The 26,763-nt window shown below is 44.9% G+C and overlaps 3 protein-coding genes and 1 pseudogene across 3 annotated transcripts in view; 3 read left to right on the top strand and 1 right to left on the bottom strand.

Moving 5' to 3' along the window:
• The window catches only part of clcn2a (chloride channel, voltage-sensitive 2a), a 47,585-nt gene that overhangs the window by 14,542 nt on the left and 6,280 nt on the right, over positions 1 to 26,763 (bottom strand). The window contains exon 3 of the mRNA XM_053438429.1: positions 1,031 to 1,202. Within this exon, the coding sequence (XP_053294404.1) occupies positions 1,031 to 1,202 (172 nt within the window). The remainder of the gene's footprint in view (positions 1 to 1,030; positions 1,203 to 26,763) is intronic.
• Positions 1,519 to 4,576, top strand: LOC128454537 (zona pellucida sperm-binding protein 4-like; annotated as a pseudogene).
• Positions 5,245 to 11,554, top strand: LOC128454536 (zona pellucida sperm-binding protein 4-like). Its single transcript, XM_053437954.1, is given in 10 exon segments — positions 5,245 to 5,378; positions 9,099 to 9,312; positions 9,408 to 9,595; positions 10,147 to 10,244; positions 10,315 to 10,472; positions 10,556 to 10,748; positions 10,826 to 10,973; positions 11,056 to 11,131; positions 11,425 to 11,502; positions 11,505 to 11,554. Coding segments are annotated over 10 exon segments (1,233 nt in total). The 5' UTR covers positions 5,245 to 5,348.
• Positions 19,000 to 21,493, top strand: LOC128454533 (zona pellucida sperm-binding protein 4). Its single transcript, XM_053437952.1, has 8 exons — positions 19,000 to 19,282; positions 19,378 to 19,565; positions 20,117 to 20,214; positions 20,285 to 20,442; positions 20,526 to 20,718; positions 20,796 to 20,943; positions 21,026 to 21,101; positions 21,396 to 21,493. The coding sequence occupies exons 1-8, from the start codon at positions 19,000 to 19,002 to the stop codon at positions 21,491 to 21,493; spliced, it is 1,242 nt and encodes a 413-aa protein (XP_053293927.1).

The following is a 26,763-nucleotide window of genomic DNA, read 5'->3' as shown; positions in this document are numbered from 1 at the left end:
GAGCCTAAATTTGTTTATACTTTTGCACCTTTAGCAGTATGCTGAATTACTTACTAGACAACCATTACTGGATTCCTTTGATGGGGGAGAAGAGTAACAAACATAATAATAAATAATAAGTCATGGTCTTTTTGTTTTTTAGCTAGATTTATCATCTTAAATTAGGAACTTTCGTTAAGCACATTTAAGCTTACTCTGCTCTAGTAGTCTATAGCCAGGCAGTAATTTGGGTTTAATGAATCAGGTTTTCATTTCCATTAATAAGTTTCTTCCACATCAATTCTGTGGAAGTGAGGGGGATTTAATATGCGTAACCAACAGCATTGAAAATTGACAAAATATAAACAACAATGTCTATTTTTTACCGTTACTATAACTCATCCCCAGAGTTCACTGTGAATTGTTGTTCTTTCTATAACCTGCATTAATGAAGGTTATGAAGGTCAAAGTGTGAATAAAAATAAAGTAATGGTGGATGTGCACACACACGCTCACAATCCTTCACTCCATTAATATCGAGTGCATCAGTCTGAAGTGGAACCCTATCGGTGCCACTCCCTTATCTGCAGTCGTCATCTGGGAGGACTAGACATAAAATTATCTGACAGTTCAGATCAGAGTTCTGCTCACACAAACAAAAAATACACTCAGAGCCAGGCAAACTTCTCTGCACACACACACACATATACACACATGCATGGATACAATGAGCTATTGGCAGCCAGCAGAGGGGGCTGACTTTGTCTGACATTGAGACAGCCCTGTTGGCTGGAGGTCATTGCTCACATCAGTCACATCCCCTCCTGCTCCCGTGTGTCTGCTGTACTTCAGTGAGGCAGTGTTTACTAAACTTGAACACTTGCTGTAGCGCTGCAGTCTGCTGCTACAGGGCTACACGCACACACCAGATTTGTTTACATACATTAAACACAGCTTTGGTCTCACCCTCAGGACACGTCTGTGCACCACACTACCTGCACCCTGCGAGTACACTCTAAAGATGTGGGGCTGTTACATGAGCATCACTTACACTTGCACTTAGCACAGGGGTCTTTCTCATAATCCAGTAGATCTGCAGCACGACTGCGAACACTGGTGTTCCTCCGCAATCCTTTTCCATCCTGCACTCCTCCTCCATCCCGCAGGCGGGCTGCTTCCTCCTTGGCATACACACCCAGCTCCTGGGTGTACCGCCCATACATCTGTGTAAAAGAAAATCAGAATTAAAGAAATGAGGTAGACATAAAGGTACAACGGGTGGGAGGCAGAAGAAGAGATAATGCAGCAGGTTTGTGTCGGGTCAAGATAAGAACAGTCACCTTCTGTAAACAGCTTTGACTCAACAGTCTTTTCCCCGAGAGATGAGCAGACAACGAGTTCCACCTGTCAGCCCACAGCTGATTAACTCTACAGGGCTGCCACACGATTGGCTCCTAATGACGAGAGGAAGCAAACCTCACTCATCAGTCTGGTATAAAAGCCTGTGTCTGAGCCACATGTGTTGTTGGATTTCTGGTCAACGCCAACATGGAGCTTTTCAAGAGTCTGTTTGGTGTCGCTGTAGTTGTTGTTTTGCTTTGTGATGTTACTGCCCAGCGTTACAGGACACCACAGCAGAAACAACAGTCTCATTTTCCGGCTCTGCTGCCTCAGCAGCAGGAGAAGGTTCCTCCACCCGCTGCTCCCTTTGACAAGTGCCAGGTGGAGGACAGGGAGAAGATTCAGTGTGGGACTCCAGACATCGAAGCCATGCAGTGTGAAAACATAAACTGCTGCTTTAATGGGCAGCAGTGCTACTATGGGAAAGCAGGTATGTGGTTTCTTGTACTTCTCATACAACCACGGCATGGTGAGAGATAAGAAACAAACTAACCGATAACCGTGGATCTTATTTCCCTCTCCCAGTGACCGTGCAGTGCACCAGGGATGGGCAGTTTGTGGTGGTGGTGGCTCGAGATGCCACTTTGCCTCAAATAGATGTGGATTCAATCAGCCTACTGGCAAATACCGACCCATCCTGTAGCCCTGTAGACTTCACTGTTGCCTTTGCCATATTCCAGTTCCCTGTGACTGCATGTGGTACTACAATCAAGGTAGGTGTGTGTGGAGAAGTCTATGTAATTGATTTGATGCCATGGCCTAATGTTTTAGGGATGCAACAGATTATTTCCTTAAGAATCTAAGTGGTGGTTATACTTCTAAGATCCTGCACATTAAATATAATTTGTTTGACTAACTTGAAACCAAACACTGAATAGCATACTGTTGCCAAGTCACAACAGTCCCCTTAAATTCAGTCAAGCTGCCTCAGATTACATGCTCAAAGACCCAGAAGATATCAAAGAATTATTCCTTGAGAAATTTGTGAAAATTTGGGATGCCGTTTAAAGTGAGAAATTATGCCTTAACCAATGTCTTGTGGAAATTTGAAGTTTTTGCATTATTCAACTGACAGACCAACCTGAGGGTAATAAAACTGGAGTGGATCCTTCACCGTACACATGTTCCATTAAATGCAGAAAGTAGAGAAATGCAGCTTTATTTGATAAATGACCCAAACAATTGTTCTCAAAGTTGTTTTAATTGCCTACCTTGCTACACTTCTCTGTCCACTGCAGGAAGAAGATGGCTTTGTGGTGTATGAGAACCACATGTTGTCTTCATATGAAGTGGGAGTTGGCCCCAGGGGCTCGATCACCAGGGACAGTCACTTTGAGTGAGTTCACGAATATTCGGTTTCTTCGGTTTTCTGAGATGTTTGGTAACTGCTCTCACTGTCCCAATAGGTTGCTGTTCCAGTGCCGCTACTCCGGCACAGCTGTGGAGGCTCTTGTCATGGAGGTGTATGATCTTCCTCCGCCTGTGCCAGTGGCTGCTGCTGGACCCCTCAGAGTGGAGCTCAGGCTTGGTAGCGGACAGTGTTTCTCAAAGGGATGTGTGGAGGGTGAGTGGTAGAGCTTTAGAACACCTGTGGCAGATTATTGTTTTGTGAGTTTTTTATAATAAAACAAAGCTTATGTTTCCAGATGAGGTGGCGTATACATCATTCTACACTGCAGCAGACTATCCCGTCACTAAAGTGCTGAGGCAACCTGTGTATGTCGAGGTGCGCATCCTGGAGAGGGCCGACCCAAACATCATCTTGAACCTGGAGCACTGCTGGGCCACCTCCACCTCTAATCCTGACAGTCTGCCACAATGGGACCTTCTGGCTGGCGGGTATATTATAACTCCTACAAATGAGTATTTCAATAAACTTTCATCAACTCTGTTTAACATGATCATCTTTGCTCCAGGTGTCCCTACAATGATGACCGTTACTTGACTACACTGGTGCCTGTCGACAGCTCCTCCGGACTTCCATACCCATCCCACTACAAACGTTTCATCATGCAGATGTTCGCATTCGTGGATCAGAACAGCTATACCACACAGAAAGACGAGGTACAGTTGAGCTTATTAACCTTAATCTAACTTCCCAGTAATGGTTTCTTGCTTTAAATATGCCACATTAAATGCTTTTCAGGTTTTCATCCACTGTGCAACGACGGTGTGTTCTCCCAGCAGCACAGAGTCTTGTGAACAGCCCTGCCACCGGCAACGTGAGTAACTCCTCATGGGACAAACTCCGTAATTGGCTTTTCAATCCAGTAAAAGCAGTTTCAGCAAAATACAGAGTTAAACTTTGGTGGGAGGAGAAGAAATTGTTATCGGATTCAGAGTCAATTCAGCAGATACAGAATTGAAATCGAGTGGAAAGCAAGTCCGTGCTGAAACCAGACTGTTTGACATCTTTGTTCTCCGACTTCACTCGACTATTAAATGTATCTTTAAGCACAATTGTAGAACTACACAAATTCTAAGTGACAGATTCAATTTCCTTTTCTGCTCTTACAGGGAGAGCTGCGCAGAGCAAGGTTTCCTCAGACCAGAGGGCTGTCGTCTCGAGCGGGGGGGTGATTCTGACAGAGGAGGCAGATCTGCTCCAAATCTAAGATCACGTCCACTAGTGTCAATGACTTTTTAATAAAAGTTTGTCTGAAGCTCACACGTACAACTGGCTTGTGTCTGAATGGTACTTGAAGGTCACTATACATTTTTGCTGAGGCAGCACAACCACTCGACTTTGAGAAGTACCACGGTTTCATTATAATTGGATGCACTGCATTCCGTTTGTACTTGGACGAAATGTATAATGGAAAAAAAATTACATTGGTTAATCCTGGTTATTGGCAGAGAATTGGAAGCCTGCTACTTAAGAGATGGCCTCAACAACAGCTCTACAGCACTGCTGTGGCAGGAACATGATTCAGACTGTAGTTTTCCTCCCTGACACGCTCTTCATAGCACACCACATTAAGATGAGTATCACGATTCCTCGAGACTCTCTACTCGTCTCCTTCCTGTTCTCCCTCTCCTTTGCTTTTTTTTGATAACCGTCCCTCTAGGTTTCCCTGTGGATGCTACAACTTGCAATATCTCTGCTTTGTGCATCACCTCCCTTTCTGTCCACCCCCTCATGTTCATTGAGATGGGCATCACGACTCCTCCACACTCGCGCTTTCTGCTCACATGAACAGTGGGTGCAGAGCGGTTGTATGATTTGGTTCTCATTGACAGTTTAATCAAATAAAATAAAAACATGAGGTTTTGTGATCATAATGACCTTCAAACAGCAGCACTACCTCAGTCGGAGAAACACTAGATCTCTCAGGGATCTGCCAGTAGATGTGTGGACTCTGGTCAGTAAACTGACTGCAGAGTGGAACATTTTGCATATGTGTAATGCAACACTAAGTGCTTAAAACATTTATTTGATCACACTGTCAAATCCTGATAAAACTACTCGGCAGTCCCACAATGTCTTTAAAAGCCCTTTTTCTTTAGGTGCCCTCTACGGGCTCATATATCTTTAAACAATACAGGCATGTCCTCAAATTCACTTGATGTCTGCCACAGTTCATCTTCCATACTGAAGAGATCTGCAACTAAGGCAATTCCACTACAAGGACTATATTCTTGTCCCACGTCTCAAAGTGAAGTCTTTTCACAGCCATTATGAACCGGGGAAATGGTGATACTGGATGAAACGGATGGAACTGCTATCGAAGAAAAGGAAATGAGCCAAATGTGCAGAGCTATCAAACTGGACCTTCGTCAAATGAAGAGCTCAAGAACAACCCATTATCTTTGTGCCAGCTGTTGCTGCAGTTCATCAAACTGTCCATTAACCATTCTGAAATACGTCCCGAAGCGGCTGTGGTACAAATTAAGCTCCCGAGCCAAGCAGTGACACTCACCAAGTTCTCCTCGATTCATCAATACTCTACAAAGATTATCATTGCTTGATGCTGATCCCATCTTTTTCGTTTTCCGAGGTATTGTTTTTTTCTGCTTTTAATTTATCTGCTACACTTTTGTTACACTTCTTTGCACTGCAAAATCTAACTTAAATTGAAAACACTGAATGGAAACAAGCTTGGTGGAGGGAGTTTCACTTCATCCGCATCAAAAGAGGAATCATTAGGGTCGTGTTAGTATTTCTTCAATAAAATGACCCAGAGAGAATGATGGATGTACTAATGTGGCGGCGTAAGTGTGTGTTGATGAGACCGGGGAAATGACAAAAGGACCAACGCTTTGGGGCTATTACATGTGCACACACACACACACACAAAGACAGACACACAAAGTATAATAAACCTGAAAACCCTTGATGCTCTTGAGCAGACCTGTGCATACGTCAAACCGAGGGAAGGGAAAATACACCAAAATACACACAACCATATTAGTAGAAAGCAGAGGGGTGAGGAGGATCGGGGTTTAACATCAGTTAGGGATGAAGCATCAGGAGAGGGACATCTTGTCATATGAAGATTTGAAGGGGGGGTGGTTGTTCAGCGTACATCACGTATATGTATATATTAGGGCTGTGAAATGATTAAAATTGTTAATCAAATTAATCACAGGTTTCTATGGATTAATCATGATTAATCACATTACCGATTTTCTCGGAATATTTTTGTGAAAACAAGATTTATGACATTTAACTTTTCTTTTGTGCTGCAACTCAGCAGTTCTTCAGCAGTTATCATTGCTTTTCCATATGGAACATTAATATAATCTTCATCCTAAACAATATTCGGGCTCCTTAGCCATTGTGTGATTGAATAAAACTTTTTTTTTAAAAATCAAACAGAAATTATTTGAGCTTCTTAGCCATAGGATGGTTGACATTTTTTAAATTTTTTGTCACACAACCATTAACCACACCATGATACAATCTAATGCCTCTAAAGGCCCTCTTAGCTACTCGTTCTTTAGCCAGTTGGTGAGGCAAACTAACTTGTTCAAATTCTCTGACAGTAAAGCTGACCGCTTCTTTTGCACAATGTGTCCGGCGAGTGAGTCTGGTTTGGCGCATTCCACTTGAACGCCCCTCGCCGACCAACACATGCTTCGCGTTGCGGCGGTTAGGCGGGTATTGCTACGTCGAAACGATAACGTCTTCTCGCAGAGTGTGCATATCACCTTGGTTTTACTGAATGTTCGATCTTTGTTTTTTTGGAACACGATCTTCCCGTCCAGAAGGTCCTCAGGTTCATCAGAATTATCAGAGCTGCCAACTTTTCAAAAAACCTTGGAGTGAGATTTTGTCGGGGGTGACCAACATTTTGCCGCGCACACAGCCACACATGTTGGTGGCTCAAATATCAGGGAATTGTTGGAATTTGGCGTTGTATCCATGTTGTTCGCTGCATTCTGGTGGCCTTTGGGGCCCGAAGTCGTTGATAGGAGCGGCCGACTGGAGATGGACAACATTGGTTACATTCTGTGACGCAAAGACATAGCTGAAGGTCCACCCCCAGGAAATGTTGGTTTAAGTAGATGTTGTTTCCTGCATTCTAGTGGATTTTTGGGTGGTATGCTAAAGATGTGCAATACCTGAACTTCTTCTGATTCATGTTCCTCTGATCATGACTTGTAGGGCCTTCTAGCCTTGAGCTGAACATTCAACCAGAAAACTATTGTTGTGCCTCAATGACCACAATATAGCCTAATTAATAGACCTTTGTTTAAGATTTGACCAAGGTAGGTTGATTGACATTTTGATTACAATGGTTTTCAACTAATTCTGAACTGAAACCTAACCTATATTTTAAATAATTGTATTCTTAAGAGCAGTTAATGATTTATGTTCGCCTCCCACCACACTTTCCATCAGACAAAAAAGTGCAACAAATAAAGTGCTTAAACAGTAGCCTTTTTAAGCAACACAATGGACCCTCTTCCCCAAAATAAAATTTGTCTGGAGCCGCAAAACATATTTGATAACAAAGCTAATAAAGTTTTATATAAAGTTATACTATACTAAACTATGGTTTGCTGCATTTATGAAATTATCGAACAACAATAAAGAAAACTGTTGACATTTGATTGATATTTTTACCTGTTACAACAAAGGAAAAACCAAACGCTTATGAAGAGAAGAAAATACACAGGCAAGTGTCGGCCTACTTTGAAATAAATTAAACACAGACCTTTGTAGGGTTATTTGAGTCCTCCCCGTATTTGTGGAAAATGTATGAAATAAGAAGTACCCTATTTTTAAATAAATAAAAACATATAGCTGCAGCCTAATAGCTTAAAAATATATATTTTAGTTGGCGAAATATTTAAACGAAAAGTGAGAGCAGGTCAGGCTGGAGGCGGACACACAAACTGCAGCTCGGTAGAAACCAACTGCAGCTTCTGCTCTGATCAAGACGCTGAGCTCTGATCAGCTGAGACCAGAGAAACTCTGTGTTTTCACTGTTTCCACTGAGCAGCCGGTGAGTCAGTGACCAGCTCCTTCACGTGAAGGAGCTCTGGTCTTGTGTCTCTGAGCGAGTGCGCGGGGCGGGGGGCGGAGCCTCGGGACCGGTGCGCTATCTGGGGCACACACACACACACATACACACTCGCCCGCTCCTGGTACTTCATGACGGCCTGATACGATGATGTTTTAAAAAATGATCGTGACTTAGTCAACCACCAACATTTTCGTCTCGTCTCGTCAACAAGTTAAAATAGATTTAGTCATGCGCTTCACTTAAAAGATCCAGGTTTTTTTTTGGCGTGAGAAATTGGATGTGTGGCGTGAGTGCGTGTGAAAACATGCAAAAGCGTGTGTCACACGGCGGAAGCGTGAGAGTTGGCAGCTCTGGAATTATCCATGTTGTTTGTTTGTTTGAATGGCAGCTGCCGTCTGACTGCATTAGAGCGGCAACTAGTGCAGAGGCGGCGGAATTGGAAGGTCCTTCTGCGCATGCGTTAAATGCGTTAAAAAAAAAAAAAGAATTAATCCTGTAATTTAATCATAACGCGTTAACGCGTTATTTTTCACAGCTCTAGTATATATACGTGATATACTGTGAAAGAACCCTGTACATTACAGTGAGTCTATTTAAAGACTCAAATGAATTGAGATATAATTATTCTGTCTGTCATCACTGCAGTAGGCTGTTCTGTGGTGTGCAGGTAACAGCAGTGTTTAGAAGTGACAGGATCTGAAATGGACTCGAGCCAGCATCTGTGTCGGAGAACGGACAGAATAATGACTATGATGAACTAGACCCCCCTGAAGAGACAGCACTTTTATGTGCAGGCGGGCCGCTTCCTCCTTGGCATACACACCCAGCTCCTGGGTGTACCGCCCATACATCTGTGTAAAAGAAAATCAGAATTAAAGAAATGAGGTAGACATAAAGGTACAACGGGTGGGAGGCAGAAGAAGAGATAATGCAGCAGGTTTGTGTCGGGTCAAGATAAGAACAGTCACCTTCTGTAAACAGCTTTGACTCAACAGTCTTTTCCCAGAGAGATGAGCAGACAACGAGTTCCACCTGTCAGCCCACAGCTGATTAACTCTACAGGGCTGCCACACGATTGGCTCCTAATGACGAGAGGAAGCAAACCTCACACATCAGTCTGGTATAAAAGCCTGTGTCTGAGCCACATGTGTTGTTGGATTTCTGGTCAACGCCAACATGGAGCTTTTCAAGAGTCTGTTTGGTGTCTCTGTAGTTGTTGTTTTGCTTTGTGATGTTACTGCCCAGCGTTACAGGACACCACAGCAGAAACAACAGTCTCATTTTCCGGCTCTGCTGCCTCAGCAGCAGGAGAAGGTTCCTCCACCCGCTGCTCCCTTTGACAAGTGCCAGGTGGAGGACAGGGAGAAGATTCAGTGTGGGACTCCAGACATCGAAGCCATGCAGTGTGAAAAAATAAACTGCTGCTTTAATGGGCAGCAGTGCTACTATGGGAAAGCAGGTATGTGGTTTCTTGTACTTCTCATACAACCACGGCATGGTGAGAGATAAGAAACAAACTAACCGATAACCGTGGATCTTATTTCCCTCTCCCAGTGACCGTGCAGTGCACCAGGGATGGGCAGTTTGTGGTGGTGGTGGCTCGAGATGCCACTTTGCCTCAAATAGATGTGGATTCAATCAGCCTACTGGCAAATACCGACCCATCCTGTAGCCCTGTAGACTTCACTGTTGCCTTTGCCATATTCCAGTTCCCTGTGACTGCATGTGGTACTACAATCAAGGTATGCGTGTGTGTGGAGAAGTCTATGTAATTGATTTGATGCCATGGCCTAATGTTTTAGGGATGCAACAGATTATTTCCTTAAGAATCTAAGTGGTGGTTATACTTCTAAGATCCTGCACATTAAATATAATTTGTTTGACTAACTTGAAACCACACACTGAAGTGCATACTGTTGCCAAGTCACAACAGTCCCCTTAAATTCAGTCAAGCTGCCTCAGATTACATGCTCAAAGACCCAGAAGATATCAAAGAATCAAGAATTATTCCTTGAGAAATTTGTGAAAATTTGGGATGCCGTTTAAAGTGAGAAATTATGCCTTAACCAATGTCTTGTGGAAATTTGAAGTTTTTGCATTATTCAACTGACAGACCAACCAAAGGGTGGAAACAACCTGAGGGTAATAAAACTGGAGTGGATCCTTCGCCGTACACATGTTCCATTAAATGCAGAAAGTAGAGAAATGCAGCTTTACTTGATAAATGACCCAAACGATTGTTCTCAAAGTTGTTTTAATTGCCAACCTTGCTACACTTCTCTGTCCACTGCAGGAAGAAGATGGCTTTGTGGTGTATGAGAACCACATGTTGTCTTCATATGAAGTGGGAGTTGGCCCCAGGGGCTCGATCACCAGAGACAGTCACTTTGAGTGAGTTCACGTATATTCTGTTTCTTCGGTTTTCTGAGATGTTTGGTAACTGCTCTCACTGTCCCAACAGGTTGCTGTTCCAGTGCCGCTACTCCGGCACAGCTGTGGAGGCTCTTGTCATGGAGGTGTATGATCTTCCTCCGCCTGTGCCAGTGGCTGCTGCTGGACCCCTCAGAGTGGAGCTCAGGCTTGGTAGCGGACAGTGTTTCTCAAAGGGATGTGTGGAGGGTGAGTGGTAGAGCTTTAGAACACCTGTGGCAGATTATTTTTTTGTGAGTTTTTTTATAATAAAACAAAGCTTATGTTTCCAGATGAGGTGGCGTATACATCATTCTACACTGCAGCAGACTATCCCGTCACTAAAGTGCTGAGGCAACCTGTGTACGTCGAGGTGCGCATCCTGGAGAGGGCCGACCCAAACATCATCTTGAACCTGGAGCACTGCTGGGCCACCTCCACCTCTAATCCTGACAGTCTGCCACAATGGGACCTTCTGGCTGGCGGGTATACTATAACTCCTACAAATGAGTATTTCAATAAACTTTCATCAACTCTGTTTAACATGATCATCTTTGCTCCAGGTGTCCCTACAATGATGACCGTTACTTGACTACACTGGTGCCTGTCGACCGCTCCTCCGGACTTCCATACCCATCCCACTACAAACGTTTCATCATGCAGATGTTCGCATTCGTGGATCAGAACAGCTATACCCCACAGAAAGATGAGGTACAGTTGAGCTTATTAACCTTAATCTAACTTCCCAGTAATGGCTTCTTGCTTTAAATATGCCACATTAAATGCTTTTCAGGTTTTCATCCACTGTGCAACAACGGTGTGTTCTCCCAGCAGCACAGAGTCTTGTGAACAGCCCTGCCACCGGCAACGTGAGTAACTCCTCATGGGACAAACTCCGTAATTGGCTTTTCAATCCAGTAAAAGCAGTTTCAGCAAAATAGAGTTAAACTTTGGTGGGAGGAGAAGAAATTGTTATCGGATCAAGAGTCAATTCAGCAGATACAGAATTGAAATCGAGTGGAAAGCAAGTCCGTGCTGAAACCAGACTGTTTGACATCTTTGTTCTCCGACTTCACTCGACTATTAAATGTATCTTTAAGCACAATTGTAGAACTACACAAATTCTAAGTGACAGATGCAATTTCCTTTTCTGCTCTTACAGGGAGAGCTGCGCAGAGCAAGGTTTCCTCAGACCAGAGGGCTGTCGTCTCGAGCGGGGGGGTGATTCTGACCGAGGAGGCAGATCTGCTCCAAATCTAAGATCACGTCCACTAGTGTCAATGACTTTTTAATAAAAGTTTGTCTGAAGCTCACACGTACAACTGGCTTGTGTCTGAATGGTACTTGAAGGTCACTATACATTTTTGCTGAGGCAGCACAACCACTCGATTTTGATAAGTACCACGGTTTCATTATAATTGGATGCACTGCATTCCGTTTGTACTTGGCCGAAATGTATAATGGAAAAAAAAATTACATTGGTTAATCCTGGTTATTGGCAGAGAATTGGAAGCCTGCTACTTAAGAGATGGCCTCAACAACAGCTCTACAGCACTGCTGTGGCAGGAACATGATTCAGACTGTAGTTTTCCTCCCTGACACGCTCTTCATAGCACACCACATTAAGATGAGTATCACGATTCCTCGAGACTCTCTACTCGTCTTGTTAAGATCCCGGGCAATCTAAGACATTTTCCCTTGTGCGTCCTGCTTGTGTTTTGTTATTTCATGTGTTTCCCCCTGTTTATTTATGTTGTCAGACCATGTTTGTCCTGTTATTTACCGGAGACTCCGCCCTCTGCTGCTTCCCGCTCTTTTTCTCCCTCACCTGTTCCCTATCGTCACCCTGAGTGTTTGCCTGATTGTTCACCTGTGTCTTGTCTTTGTTCACCCTGCTATTTAAGCCCAGTCTGTCTGTTGTCCCCTGTCGGATTGTTATCGTTTGTATGTGAGAAGATGCTGCAGTTTTTCGAGCCCTGTTTTACCTAGTAAGGTAGTAAACTTTTTTTTTTTTTTTTTTTTTTTTTTGGATCCTCTGTGATTTTTGCTTTTTGGAAATACGTTTTTGCATCATTGATCTGCAATTGAGTCCTTGTCCTGAGAAAGCCTAACAGTACAATCCGACCAGAATGGACTCAGCAGACCCCGACCAAGTGAGGGCCGCCATCGGACATCAAGGGAGAATCCTAGGAAGATACCAGACTCAGCTGGAGGCCGCCCTCACAAACATCGGAGACCTGACGGCCCAGATGCAGGCTTTGCAGCTCAGCCGATCCTCCGCGGCTACTCCACCCTCGCCCCAGCATCAGCCCATGAACCTAAGCTGCCTCCTCCTCAGAAATATGCTGGTGAGCCCGGCACATGCCGCTCTTTTCTCTCCCAGTGCTCTGTCGTTTTTGAGCTGCAACCAACCTCCTTCCCTTCTGAGCGTTCAAAGGTGGCGTACGTCATCATCCAGCTGTCCGGACGGGCGAGAGTCGGGAACCGCTCTCTGGGAGGCCCAGTCGCCCTCCTGCGACAACTTCAAGGACTTTGCTGATGAGAAGGGTTTTTGATCGGTCCAAACACGGGCATGAGGCTGCTCGTGAACTATTACATATGCGCCAGGGGCAAGGATCTGTTTCGGATTATGCAATCGATTTCCAGACCCTCGCAGCATCCTCTGGCTGGAATGCCGATGCTCTTTGATACGTTCTTGAACGGACTGTCGGAGGAGATCAAGGACGAGCTGATCACCCATGATCTACCCCACACCTGCGATGCCCTGGTCAACCTTGCCATCAGAATCGACAAGGATGCAACAGCGCCGACGCTTGAGGAATTCCGTCGGGCCCCGCAGATTCCCTATGGTCACCCAACCAGCACTCTTTTCGGTGTCTGAGGATCCTGGTCCAAAACCTGTGCATGTGGATTGCACCCGTCTGACCCTGGCTGAACGGCAGAGAAGATTCGCCTCCCGTTCCTGCCGGTACTGTGGCCAGCAAGGGCACTTCATCTCTGCCTGCCCGGTAAAAGAAAAACAACGCTCACCAGTAGGAGGGGTACTGGTGAGCGTGACATCCCTTCTGCCCTCCTCCGAACAACGCACTTCTCTCTCTGCCATCCTGAAGTGGGGGGCCCAACAACAGGAGGTGGCGGCGTTGATCGACTCCGAAGCGGAGGAGAGCTTCCTTGACTCCTGCTTCGTGGCTCAGTGGAGGTTACCGACCATACAACTCAAGACTCCAATGGTGGCCAACATCACACACGTCAGCGCTCCGGTGGGTCTCTTCCTCTCCGGTAACCATCACGAGGAGATGAGCTTCTGTTATCGACTCTCCTAATGCTCCGCTGGTCCTTGGCCACCCCTGGCTCGCCAAGCATAATCCCCATATCGACTGGAGAGGTATGAGAATTGTGGGCTGGAGCCCATCCTGTCTTTCAAACTGTCTAGTTCAAGCCCAGACCCGGTTGCCCCCAGCCTCTGGAGCGCCAGAGGAGTTTCCAGACCTATCAGCTGTTCCCCGTGAGTACATGGATCTTAAGACTGTTTTTAGTAAATCCAGAGCTTCTTCGTTACCCCCCCCCATCGCCCCATGATTGTTGCATTGACCTCTTACCTGGCACTCCCCCCCCCCCCCCCAGAGGTTGCCTCTTTTCATTGTCACGACCTGAGACAGAGGCTATGAATGTTTATATTAGAGACTCTCTCGCAGCGGGCATAATACGCCCATCCTCCTCCCCCGGAGGAGCTGGTTTCTTCTTTGTGGGCAAGAAGGATGGCTCTTTGCGCCCGTGCATTGACTATCGGGGCCTCAACGACATTACGATCAAGAATCGTTACCCTCTCCCTCTAATGTCCTCGGCTTTTGAACTACTTCAGAACGCATCTGTATTCACTAAGCTTGATCTGCGGAACGCCTACCATCTCGTTCGTATCCGTGAGGGAGATGAGTGGAAGACAGCCTTCAATACCACCTCTGGCCATTACGAGTACCTCGTCCTTCCATTCGGTCTTACGAATGCCCCAGCGGTGTTCCAGAGTTTAGTGAACGACGTCCTGAGAGACATGTTAAATAGATTTGTTTTTGTCTATTTAGACGACATTTTAATTTTTTTCTAATTCTCTGTCCGAGCATGTCTCCCATGTACATTCTGTCCTTCAACGCCTGCTGGAGAACCGGCTCTTTGTGAAGGGTGAGAAGTGCGAGTTTCATCAAGAGACGGTCACCTTCCTAGGATTTGTGATATCTCCTGGCACCATCCAGATGGATCGGCAAAAGGTTGAAGCAGTCCTGGAGTGGCCCCCTCCCTCCACCCGCAAGGAACTTCAAAGCTTCCTCGGATTTGCTAATTTCTATCGACGCTTCATCCGGAATTACGGTTCTCTGGCGGCTCCCCTCACAGCCGACTTCCACGGCCGTTAAGTTCCTCTGGTCCCACGCTGCGGAGGGAGCATTTCAAGCCCTTAAACAACGCTTCACCTCAGCGCCCATCCTGATCCAGCCTGACCCCAGTAGACAGTTCATCGTGGAGGTTGATGCCTCTGACATTGGCGTTGGAGCTGTGCTCTCCCAACGCTTAGCCAGGGATAACAAGGTCCAACCCTGTGCCTTCTACTCGCATCGTCTCACGCCTACTGAGCATAATTATGACGTCGGCAATAGGGAATTGCTGGCGGTGAAGCTAGCTCTGGAGGAGTGGAGACATTGGCTGGAGAGCGCCTCTGTGCCATTCCTGGTCTGGACTGACCACAAGAACCTGCAATACATCCGGACTGCCAAGAGGCTCAACCCCCGTCAAGCCCGCTGGGCCATGTTCTTCTCCAGATTTAATTTTACCCTGTCTTATCGTCCTGGTCACAAGAATCTAAAGGCCGACGCACTGTCTCGGCGATTCAGCCCCCGTGAGAGACCCCAGGAACATGATACCATCCTCCCCCCTCATTGTGTTCTAGGAGCAGCTCAATTTGAGATTGAGAGTATTGTTACTGCTGCTCAACCTAATGAGGTAAAACCCAGACAGTGTCCTACTAACAGTCTTTTTGTTCCCAGTTCTGTTCGTCCACAAGTCTTACGGTGGGCGTTCCTTCTGCTGAGGCATACATCCGTCGCTGCCGCCGGACTTGGAAACACACACGCTCGGCACTCCTTCTCTCCTCTGCCAGGATGAAGGTCCAAGCAGACAAACACCGCTCCCAACCCCCCCTTATCGCCAGGGGCAACAGGTGTGGCTCTCCACGCAAGATCTCCCCCTCAAGACTGAGTCCCGTAAGCTCTCTCCCCGCTTCATCGGACCATTTCCCATCGCCGGAGTCATCAGTCCCACCGCTGTTCGTCTCACCCTCCCTGGTCCCCTTCAACGCATTCACCCCACCTTCCACGTTTCCCGAATCAAGCCATTTATTTGTAGTCCCTTGCACCCTGCCCCAAACCCCCCCCACGTCTCATTGATGGTTCAGAGGCACACACACAGTGCGTCGATTGCTGGATGTTCGCCGCCGAGGACTCCAGTACCTTGTGGACTGGGAGGGCTATGGCATTGAGGAGAGATCCTGGGTCCCGTCTCGCCTCATCCTATGCCCAAACCTCCGCAAGGACTTTCATCGCCAGCGCCCCATTCCGCCCAAGAAAACGCCTCGAGGCTTCCATTAGGGGGGAGGGACTGTTAAGATCCCGGGCAATCTAAGACATTTTCCCTTGTGTGTCCTGCTTGTGTTTTGTTATTTCATGTGTTTCCCCCTGTTTATTTATGTTATGTGCTTGTATTTATGTTGTCAGACCATGTGTGTCCTGTTATTGTCCGGAGACTCCGCCCTCTGCTGCTTCCCGCTCTTTTTCTCCCTCACCTGTTCCCTATCGTCACCCTGAGTGTTTGCATGATTGTTCACCTGTGTCTTGTCTTTGTTCACCCTGCTATTTAAGCCCAGTCTGTCTGTTGTCCCCTGTCGGATTGTCATCGTTTGTATGTGAGAAGATGCTGCAGTTTTTCGAGCCCTGTTTTACCTAGTAAGGTAGTAAACTCTGATTTTTTTTTTTTTTTTTTTTTTTTTTGGATCCTCTGTGATTTTTGCCTTTTGGAATTTTGTTTTTGGAAATAAATACGTTTTTGCATCATTGATCTGCAATTGAGTCCTTGTCCTGAGAAAGCCTAACGCGTCTCCTTCCTGTTCGCCCTCTCCTTTTTTGATAACGTCCCTCTAGGTTTCCCTGTGGATGCTACAACTTGCAATATCTCTGCTTTGTGCATCACCTCCCTTTCTGTCCACCCCCCACCCTCTCATGTTCATTGAGATGGGCATCACGACTCCTCCACACTCGCGCTTTCTGCTCACATGAACAGTGGGTGCAGAGCGGCTGTATGATTTGGTTCTCATTGACAGTTTAATCAAATAAAAACATGAGGTTTTGTGATCATAATGACCTTCAAACAGCAGCACTACCTCAGTCTGAGAAACACTAGATCTCTCAGGGATCTGCCAGTAGATGTGTGGACTCTGGTCAGTAAACTGACTGCTGCAGAGTGGAAATTTTGCATATGTGTAATGCAACACTCTGTGCTTAAAACATTTATTTGATCACACTGTCAAATCCTGATAAAAGTACTCGGCAGTCCCACAATAATGTCTTTAAAAGCCCTCCTTTTTCTTTAGGTGCCCTCTACGGGTTCATATATCTTTAAACAATACAGGCATGTCCTCAAATTCACTTGATGTCTGCCACAGTTCATCTTCCATACTGAAGAGATCTGCAACTAAGGCAATTCCACTACAAGGACTATATTCTTGTCCCACGTCTCCAAGTGAAGTCTTTTCACAGCCATTATGAACCGGGGAAATGGTGACACTGACCATTTGCTCTGTGTACATGTGTACATTCTGAAGATGGCTATGAAAGTTATTGACTGATAGAAACTTGGTATTCCAGTGTTTGTTTACTGTGCAATGCAAAGACAACAGGACCTTCACACCAGGGTGGTCGGTCTAATTTCTGAAAGTCAGCAGGGCATTCAAATGTGCAATAACATCAGAATGAAATATACTGATACTGTGCGCCTCTGGATTACAAGCAACTTTAAAGCAACAAATGATTTTACAGATGCACTCAATTTTAGCAATATTGCAGCTTTTGGCAGAGGATGCCTTAAAGGATGGAATGAAGCTGATTTGATTGTTGGATCAAGAAACGGGTGGAACTGCTATCGAAGAAAAGGAAATGAGCCAAATGTGCAGAGCTATCAAACTGGACCTTCGTCAAATGAAGTGCTCAAGAACAACCCATTATCTTTGTGCCAGCTGTTGCTGCAGTTCATCAAACTGTCCATTAACCATTCTGAAATACGTCCCGAAGCGGCTGTGGTACAAATTAAGCTCCCGAGCCAAGCAGTGACACTCACCAAGTTCTCCTCGATTCATCCATATTCTACAAAGATTATCATTGCTTGATGCTGATCCCATCTTTTTCGTTTTCCGAGGTATTGTTTTTTTTGCTTTTAATTTATCTGCTACACTTTTGTTACACTTCTTTGCACTGCAAAATCTAACTTAAATTGAAAACACTGAATGGAAACAAGCTTGGTGGAGGGAGTTTTACTTCATCCGCATCAAAAGAGGAATCATTAGGGTCGTGTTAGTATTTCTTAAATAAAATGACCCAGAGAGAATGATGGATGTACTAATGTGGCGGCGTAAGTGTGTGTTGATGAGACCGGGGAAATGACAAAAGGACCAACGCTTTGGGGCTAATCCAAGGTTGAACATTGCATTAGAGGAGAAAGTGACAAATTTGACTCATCCCAGTGCAGCTTTTATAGTTATCCATGAGTCAGAACTTACATGTGCACACACACACACACACACACACACACACACACACACACAAAAAGACAGACACACAAAGTATAATAAACCTGAAAACCCTTGATGCTCTTGAGCAGACCTGTGCATACGTCAAACCGAGGGAAGGGAAAATACACCAAAATACACACAACCATATTAGTAGAAAGCAGAGGGGTGAGGAGGATCGGGGTTTAACATCAGTTAGGGATGAAGCATCAGGAAAGGGACATCTTGTCATATGAAGATTTGAAGGGGGGGTGGTTGTTCAGCGTACATCACGTATATGTATATATACGTGATATACTGTGAAAGAACCCTGTACATTACAGTGAGTCTATTTAAAGACTCAAATGAATTGAGATATAATTATTCTGTCTGTCATCACTGCAGTAGGTTGTTCTGTGGTGTGCAGGTAACAGCAGTGTTTAGAAGTGACAGGATCTGAAATGGACTCGAGCCAGCATCTGTGTCGGAGAACGGACAGAATGCTGACTATGATGATCTAGACCCCCCTGAAGAGACAGCACTTTTATGTGCAGGCGGGCTGCTTCCTCCTTGGCATACACACCCAGCTCCTGGGTGTACCGCCCATACATCTGTGTAAAAGAAAATCTGAATTAAAGAAATGAGGTAGACATAAAGGTACAGCGAGTGGGAGGCAGAAGAAGAGATAATGCAGCAGGTTTGTGTCGGGTCAAGATAAGAACAGTCACCTTCTGTAAACAGCTTTGACTCAACAGTCTTTTCCCAGAGAGATGAGCAGACAACGAGTTCCACCTGTCAGCCCACAGCTGATTAACTCTACAGGGCTGCCACACGATTGGCTCCTAATGACGAGAGGAAGCAAACCTCACTCATCAGTCTGGTATAAAAGCCTGTGTCTGAGCCACATGTGTTGTTGGATTTCTGGTCAACGCCAACATGGAGCTTTTCAAGAGTCTGTTTGGTGTCTCTGTAGTTGTTGTTTTGCTTTGTGATGTTACTGCCCAGCGTTACAGGACACCACAGCAGAAACAACAGTCTCATTTTCCGGCTCTGCTGCTTCAGCAGCAGGAGAAGGTTCCTCAACCCGCTGCTCCCTTTGACAAGTGCCAGGTGGAGGACAGGGAGAAGATTCAGTGTGGGACTCCAGACATCGAAGCCATGCAGTGTGAAAACATAAACTGCTGCTTTAATGGGCAGCAGTGCTACTATGGGAAAGCAGGTATGTGGTTTCTTGTACTTCTCATACAACCACGGCATGGTGAGAGATAAGAAACAAACTAGCCGATAACCGTGGATCTTATTTCCCTCTCCCAGTGACCGTGCAGTGCACCAGGGATGGGCAGTTTGTGGTGGTGGTGGCTCGAGATGCCACTTTGCCTCAAATAGATGTGGATTCAATCAGCCTACTGGCAAATACCGACCCATCCTGTAGCCCTGTAGACTTCACTGTTGCCTTTGCCATATTCCAGTTCCCTGTGACTGCATGTGGTACTACAATCAAGGTATGCGTGTGTGTGGAGAAGTCTATGTAATTGATTTGATGCCATGGCCTAATGTTTTAGGGATGCAACAGATTATTTCCTTAAGAATCTAAGTGGTGGTTATACTTCTAAGATCCTGCACATTAAATATAATTTGTTTGACTAACTTGAAACCACACACTGAAGTGCATACTGTTGCCAAGTCACAACAGTCCCCTTAAATTCAGTCAAGCTGCCTCAGATTACATGCTCAAAGACCCAGAAGATATCAAAGAATCAAGAATTATTCCTTGAGAAATTTGTGAAAATTTGGGATGCCGTTTAAAGTGAGAAATTATGCCTTAACCAATGTCTTGTGGAAATTTGAAGTTTTTGCATTATTCAACTGACAGACCAACCAAAGGGTGGAAACAACCTGAGGGTAATAAAACTGGAGTGGATCCTTCGCCGTACACATGTTCCATTAAATGCAGAAAGTAGAGAAATGCAGCTTTACTTGATAAATGACCCAAACGATTGTTCTCAAAGTTGTTTTAATTGCCAACCTTGCTACACTTCTCTGTCCACTGCAGGAAGAAGATGGCTTTGTGGTGTATGAGAACCACATGTTGTCTTCATATGAAGTGGGAGTTGGCCCCAGGGGCTCGATCACCAGAGACAGTCACTTTGAGTGAGTTCACGTATATTCTGTTTCTTCGGTTTTCTGAGATGTTTGGTAACTGCTCTCACTGTCCCAACAGGTTGCTGTTCCAGTGCCGCTACTCCGGCACAGCTGTGGAGGCTCTTGTCATGGAGGTGTATGATCTTCCTCCGCCTGTGCCAGTGGCTGCTGCTGGACCCCTCAGAGTGGAGCTCAGGCTTGGTAGCGGACAGTGTTTCTCAAAGGGATGTGTGGAGGGTGAGTGGTAGAGCTTTAGAACACCTGTGGCAGATTATTTTTTTGTGAGTTTTTTTATAATAAAACAAAGCTTATGTTTCCAGATGAGGTGGCGTATACATCATTCTACACTGCAGCAGACTATCCCGTCACTAAAGTGCTGAGGCAACCTGTGTACGTCGAGGTGCGCATCCTGGAGAGGGCCGACCCAAACATCATCTTGAACCTGGAGCACTGCTGGGCCACCTCCACCTCTAATCCTGACAGTCTGCCACAATGGGACCTTCTGGCTGGCGGGTATACTATAACTCCTACAAATGAGTATTTCAATAAACTTTCATCAACTCTGTTTAACATGATCATCTTTGCTCCAGGTGTCCCTACAATGATGACCGTTACTTGACTACACTGGTGCCTGTCGACAGCTCCTCCGGACTTCCATACCTATCCCACTACAAACGTTTCATCATGCAGATGTTCGCATTCGTGGATCAGAACAGCTATACCACACAGAAAGACGAGGTACAGTTTTGCTTATTAACCTTAATCTAACTTCCGAGTAATGGTTTCTTGCTTTAAATATGCCACATTAAATGCTTTTCAGGTTTTCATCCACTGTGCAACGACGGTGTGTTCTCCCAGCAGCACAGAGTCTTGTGAACAGCCCTGCCACCGGCAACGTGAGTAACTCCTCATGGGACAAACTCCGTAATTGGCTTTTCAATCCAGTAAAAGCAGTTTCAGCAAAATACAGAGTTAAACTTTGGTGGGTGGAGAAGAAATTGTTATCGGATCAAGAGTCAATTCAGCAGATACAGACTTGAAATCGAGTGGAAAGCAAGTCTGTGCTGAAACGGACTGTTTGACATCTTTGTTCTCCGACTTCACTCGACTATTAAATGTATCTTTAAGCACAATTGTAGAACTACACAAGTTCTAAGTGACAGATGCAATTTCCTTTTCTGCTCTTACAGGGAGAGCTGCGCAGAGCAAGGTTTCCTCAGACCAGAGGGCTGTCGTCTCGAGCGGGGGGGTGATTCTGACCGAGGAGGCAGATCTGCTCCAAATCTAAGATCACGTCCACTAGTGTCAATGACTTTTTAATAAAAGTTTGTCTGAAGCTCACACGTACAACTGGCTTGTGTCTGAATGGTACTTGAAGGTCACTATACATTTTTGCCGAGGCAGCACAACCACTCGACTTTGAGAAGTACCACGGTTTCATTATAATTGGATGCACTGCATTCCGTTTGTACTTGGATGAAATGTATAATGGAAAAAAAATTACATTGGTTACTCCTGGTTATTGGCACAGAATTGGAAGCCTGCTACTTAAGAGATGGCCTCAACAACAGCTCTACAGCACTGCTGTGGCAGGAACATGATTCAGACTGTAGTTTTCCTCCCTGACACACTCTTCATAGCACACCACATTAAGATGAGTATCACGATTCCTCGAGACTCTCTACTCGTCTCCTTCCTGTTCTCCCTCTCCTTTGCTTTTTTGATAACGTCCCTCTAGGTTTCCCTGTGGATGCTACAACTTGCAATATCTCTGCTTTGTGCATCACCTCCCTTTCTGTCCACCCCCCACCCCCTCATGTTCATTGAGATGGGCGTCACGACTCCTCCACACTCGCGCTTTCTGCTCACATGAACAGTGGGTGCAGAGCGGCTGTATGATTTGGTTCTCATTGACAGTTTAATCAAATAAAATATAAACATGAGGTTTTGTGATCATAATGACCTTCAAACAGCAGCACTAGATCTCTCGGGGATCTGCCAGTAGATGTGTGGACCCTGGTCAGTAAACTGACTGCTGCAGAGTGGAAATTTTGCATATGTGTAATGAAACTCTTTCAGAAAATAAAAATGGACCAGTTAGAATTAATCTAAGTGCTTAAAACATTTATTTGATCACACTGTCAAATCCTGATAAAACTACTCGGCAGTCCCACAATAATGTCTTTAAAAGCCCTCCTTTTTCTTTAGGTGCCCTCTACTGGTTCATATATCTTTGAACAATATAGGCATGTCCTCAAATTCACTTGATGTCTGCCACAGTTCATCTTCCATACTGAAGAGATCTGCAACTAAGGCAATTCCACTACAAGGACTATATTCTTGTCCCACGTCTCCAAGTGAAGTCTTTTCACAGCCATTATGAACCGGAGAAATGGTGACACTGACCATTTGCTCTAAGTGTACATGTGTACATTCTGAAGATGGCTATGAAAGTTATTGACTGATAGAAACTTGGTATTCCAGTGTTTGTTTACTGTGCAATGCAAAGACAACAGGACCTTCACACCAGGGTGGTCGGTCTAATTTCTGAAAGTCAGCAGGGCATTCAAATGTGCAATAACATCAGAATGAAATATACTGATACTGTGCGCCTCTGAATTACAAGCAACTTTAAAGCAACAAATGATTTTACAGATACACTCAATTTTAGCAATATTGCAGCTTTTGGCAGAGGATGCCTTAAAGGATGGAATGAAGCTGATTTGATTGTTGGATCAAGAAACGGGTGGAACTGCTATCGAAGAAAAGGAAATGAGCCAAATGTGCAGAGCTATCAAACTGGACCTTTGTCAAATGAAGTGCTCAAGAACAACCCATTATCTTTGTGCCAGCTGTTGCTGCAGTTCATCAAACTGTCCATTAACCATTCTGAAATACGTCCCGAAGCGGCTGTGGTACAAATTAAGCTCCCGAGCCAAGCAGTGACACTCACCAAGTTCTCCTCGATTCATCCATATTCTACAAAGATTATCATTGCTTGATGCTGATCCCATCTTTCGTTTTCCGAGGTATTGTTTTTTTTGCTTTTAATTTATCTGCTACACTTTTGTTACACTTCTTTGCACTGCAAAATCTAACTGAAATTGAAAACACTGAATGGAAACAAGCTTGGTGGAGGGAGTTTTACTTCATCCGCATCAAAAGAGGAATCATTAGGGTCGTGTTAGTATTTCTTAAATAAAATGACCCATATCTGTCAACTTCTGATATCAGGCTAGTGAAATACTGCCCTGATAACTGGACTACATTTTTATCATCACAAGATGATATAGGAAACTATAACTAAACTTTCCTGAATCTTTATGCGTTGGCAGAGGAACTTTCATGCACCCACACATACAGTAAAGACTCATGCAAACCCACAACCAGCAGCAGACAAACTCCCACTCGGAGCACAAACAGGGCCTGTTAGTTTTTCTTTCTTGGGCCTGTGTGAAAGCGATCACCGGCCATCTGGAACACGGCCCCCCGCGAGAGCAGCAGGCGGGACCCTATGTGTTAAATGAGCTATTATCTGTAACCAGTTCACCTCCCACGTTACCAACTTCTGTACCCGCATTAGTCAGTTTACCTCCCACATCACCGCCCTTCAAACCAGTTCCACTCCTGCCTCCCACTGGTTGCTATTGACTGGTTTTTCATAGACTGTAGAGAGCGGTGTTCAACTCAGCGCAAAATAGGTGTTCTACTGAAATAAAGTGAATTTAGCAAAAATCCATCCGTGTTACAATCCAAACCTAGGATTGGGTGGCGATGTCAATTTTAGGGGGTGAATTTTTTTTTATTGGCATTAGGACCCCAAAATCCATATAAGGCTCTAGTAAGTATCTTCTGAGTACTATCGATATATGAACTGCTTACCAGCTACTCTACTGCAACTCAATCTGACTGTACAGCAGTACTCACTGTGCAGGATCACCCACAGACTTTTTCACAAGAAGAGAGCGCCACATGTCCACCAACTTTCTTCTTGTCGACCCCCCACTTGACTGCTCCGTCACTCACTCTGCCAGCTCTCTGATTCAGACCATGTGCAAGCCTAGCACAACAGATGAGATAAAAAGTTCTCTATTATTCAGCAATTCCTAAGGCACTGCAGGATAATTTATTCATTGTGTAGAGACGGCAAGGACAAATATTTGACACTATAATGAAGAAGGCTTGAACATCTAAAACTTTCCTCCTTGCTGCTTTTTATTAATGCATATTTATAAGATGATTTTAATCTCCCCCCTTTTTCTGTAGAGTGTGAGAGTTAAGGGACTGATTGCTGCAGAGATAATGATGGATGTACTAATGTGGCGGCGTAAGTGTGTGTTGATGAGACCGGGGAAATGACAAAAGGACCAACGCTTTGGGGCTAATCCAAGGTTGAACATTGCATTAGAGGAGAAAGTGACAAATTTGACTCATCCCAGTGCAGCTTTTATAGTTATCCATGAGTCAGAACTTACATGTGCACACACACACACAAAAACATAGACACACAAAGTATAATAAACCTGAAAACCCTTGATGCTCTTGAGCAGACCTGTGCATACGTCAAACCGAGGGAAGGGAAAATACACCAAAATACACACAACCATATTAGTAGAAAGCAGAGGGGTGAGGAGGATCGGGGTTTAACATCAGTTAGGCATGAAGCATCAGGAGAGGGACATCTTGTCATATGAAGATTTGAAGGGGGGGTGGTTGTTCAGCGTACATCACGTATATATATATATACGTGATATACTGTGAAAGAACCCTGTACATTACAGTGAGTCTATTTTAAGACTCAAATGCATTGAGATATAATTATTCTGTTTGCCATCACTGCAGTAGGCTGTTCTGTGGTGTGCAGGTAACAGCAGTGTTTGGAAGTGACAGGATCTGAAATGGACTCGAGCCAGCATCTGTGTCGGAGAACGGACAGAATGCTGACTATGATGAACTAGACCCCCCTGAAGAGACAGCACTTTTATGTGTGTGTGTGTGTGTGTATAGTTTGTGCAGCAGTGACAGTGGGAACAAAATATGCTGAAATACTAGATAGATATATACGCTATTGAATTTCTAATCAATATCTGAGTTTTCTTCCTGGAACACAAGCAAAGTTCTGCTGCACCAAATGGCGACGAGAGGCAACAGTACCACTGTCTTATTTAAAGCTCCTATTAATGCTCATATTTACCAACCCAACTGGTCTGCGACGCGAAACACCAAACAACAGCAAAGAGGAGAGAGGCAGCAGATCTCACATTGCTGAGTCCAGTTTTCTGTAGACAAGGTGCTTACTCACTGTTGTTCAGGAGACAATCTGTCTGAATTCTTGCACAGCACACTCCATGTTGCTTCAGTACTGTGTGTTCAGTTGATGCTATCATACATACTTATATGTATCCACCACAGGTGTTCAATATGTAGAATTTAAAATGAATAAAACACAGATATTTTGCATTTTTTTTCCTTCAATTTTTCAGTTGCCTGGGAAATTGTCCATAATCAATACAAGAAATGTTAATTGGGAAAAACAGCAGTTGATACTATCTCACTGCATGAATATAACCCCATCTTCTCTCGTCCTGCAACACTTTATCTATCTGTGTTTTACATTAAAAGGTTGCGCTAGTGTGACTTTAAATATTTATCAACCGCAGATATATGGAGTGTGAGAATTGGATTTCACCAGTGATGTGTCTTGATCGTCAGTGAAGCAGGTTGCTCAGAAACAAAACACACGGACGCATTCATCCAGAAGGACCAGCCGCATGTTGTGTGATGTGGAATCGTTTCCGCGGTGCTGCAGTGCCCAATGGTGGGGGTTGGGATGGGGGGGTGGGGGGCTAAGGGAAGATGTTGGGTGGCGGCTTATCCTCTTCAGGTGACTTTGATCCCTGCAGCAGCAGCAGAACAAAAAAACTCAAGCCTCCTGCTGCTGGAGGGACATGAACATGCTGCTCCAAACATCTGCTCTGACAGAGACTTACCACAAATTCAATTAACGCGTAGGCAGATACAGTACGTACGTGTGGGTACGGAACAAACCCTCCTACACGCACAAACAACGGGGTTCAAAAGTCTGAGATCACTTGAATGAGAAATCATAAACACACCAGCAATCTACATGCACATGCAAGACCCATGGAGCAAACTTGCCCACGCTTCTGAAAAGAGAAAACACATGCACAAACACTGTGACACATCCAGACCTCCCACACTTTCTGAGAGCTTTTGAAAGGCTTCAGATGGAGGGCTGCAGCACTTTGACACCAAGTCACCACAAACACCGTTTGCCTCATTCTCTTTTCATATCAGTCTATGACAAACCCCTTATAAAACAAACAATAATGCCCCATCCCTCCATAAAAAAAAAAACATTCCTGATCTGCCCCTTGATCTGGATTTGCACCAAAATTGAATGGGTTCTTTCCTGACTCATACAGAATCCTTCCGCCGAGTTTCGTGGAAATCTATTTGGTTGTTTTTGTGTAATTGTGGTTACAAACAAACCTAACAACCATTAAACAGACCGGGGTGAAAACCTAATCTCCTTCC

This window comes from Pleuronectes platessa, chromosome 13 (genome assembly GCF_947347685.1).
Source record: "Pleuronectes platessa chromosome 13, fPlePla1.1, whole genome shotgun sequence".
NCBI classification, from domain to species: Eukaryota; Metazoa; Chordata; class Actinopteri; order Pleuronectiformes; family Pleuronectidae; genus Pleuronectes; species Pleuronectes platessa.
The sequence above is the reverse complement of the archived record's forward strand: the minus strand, read 5'-3'. Positions and strand labels throughout refer to the sequence as shown.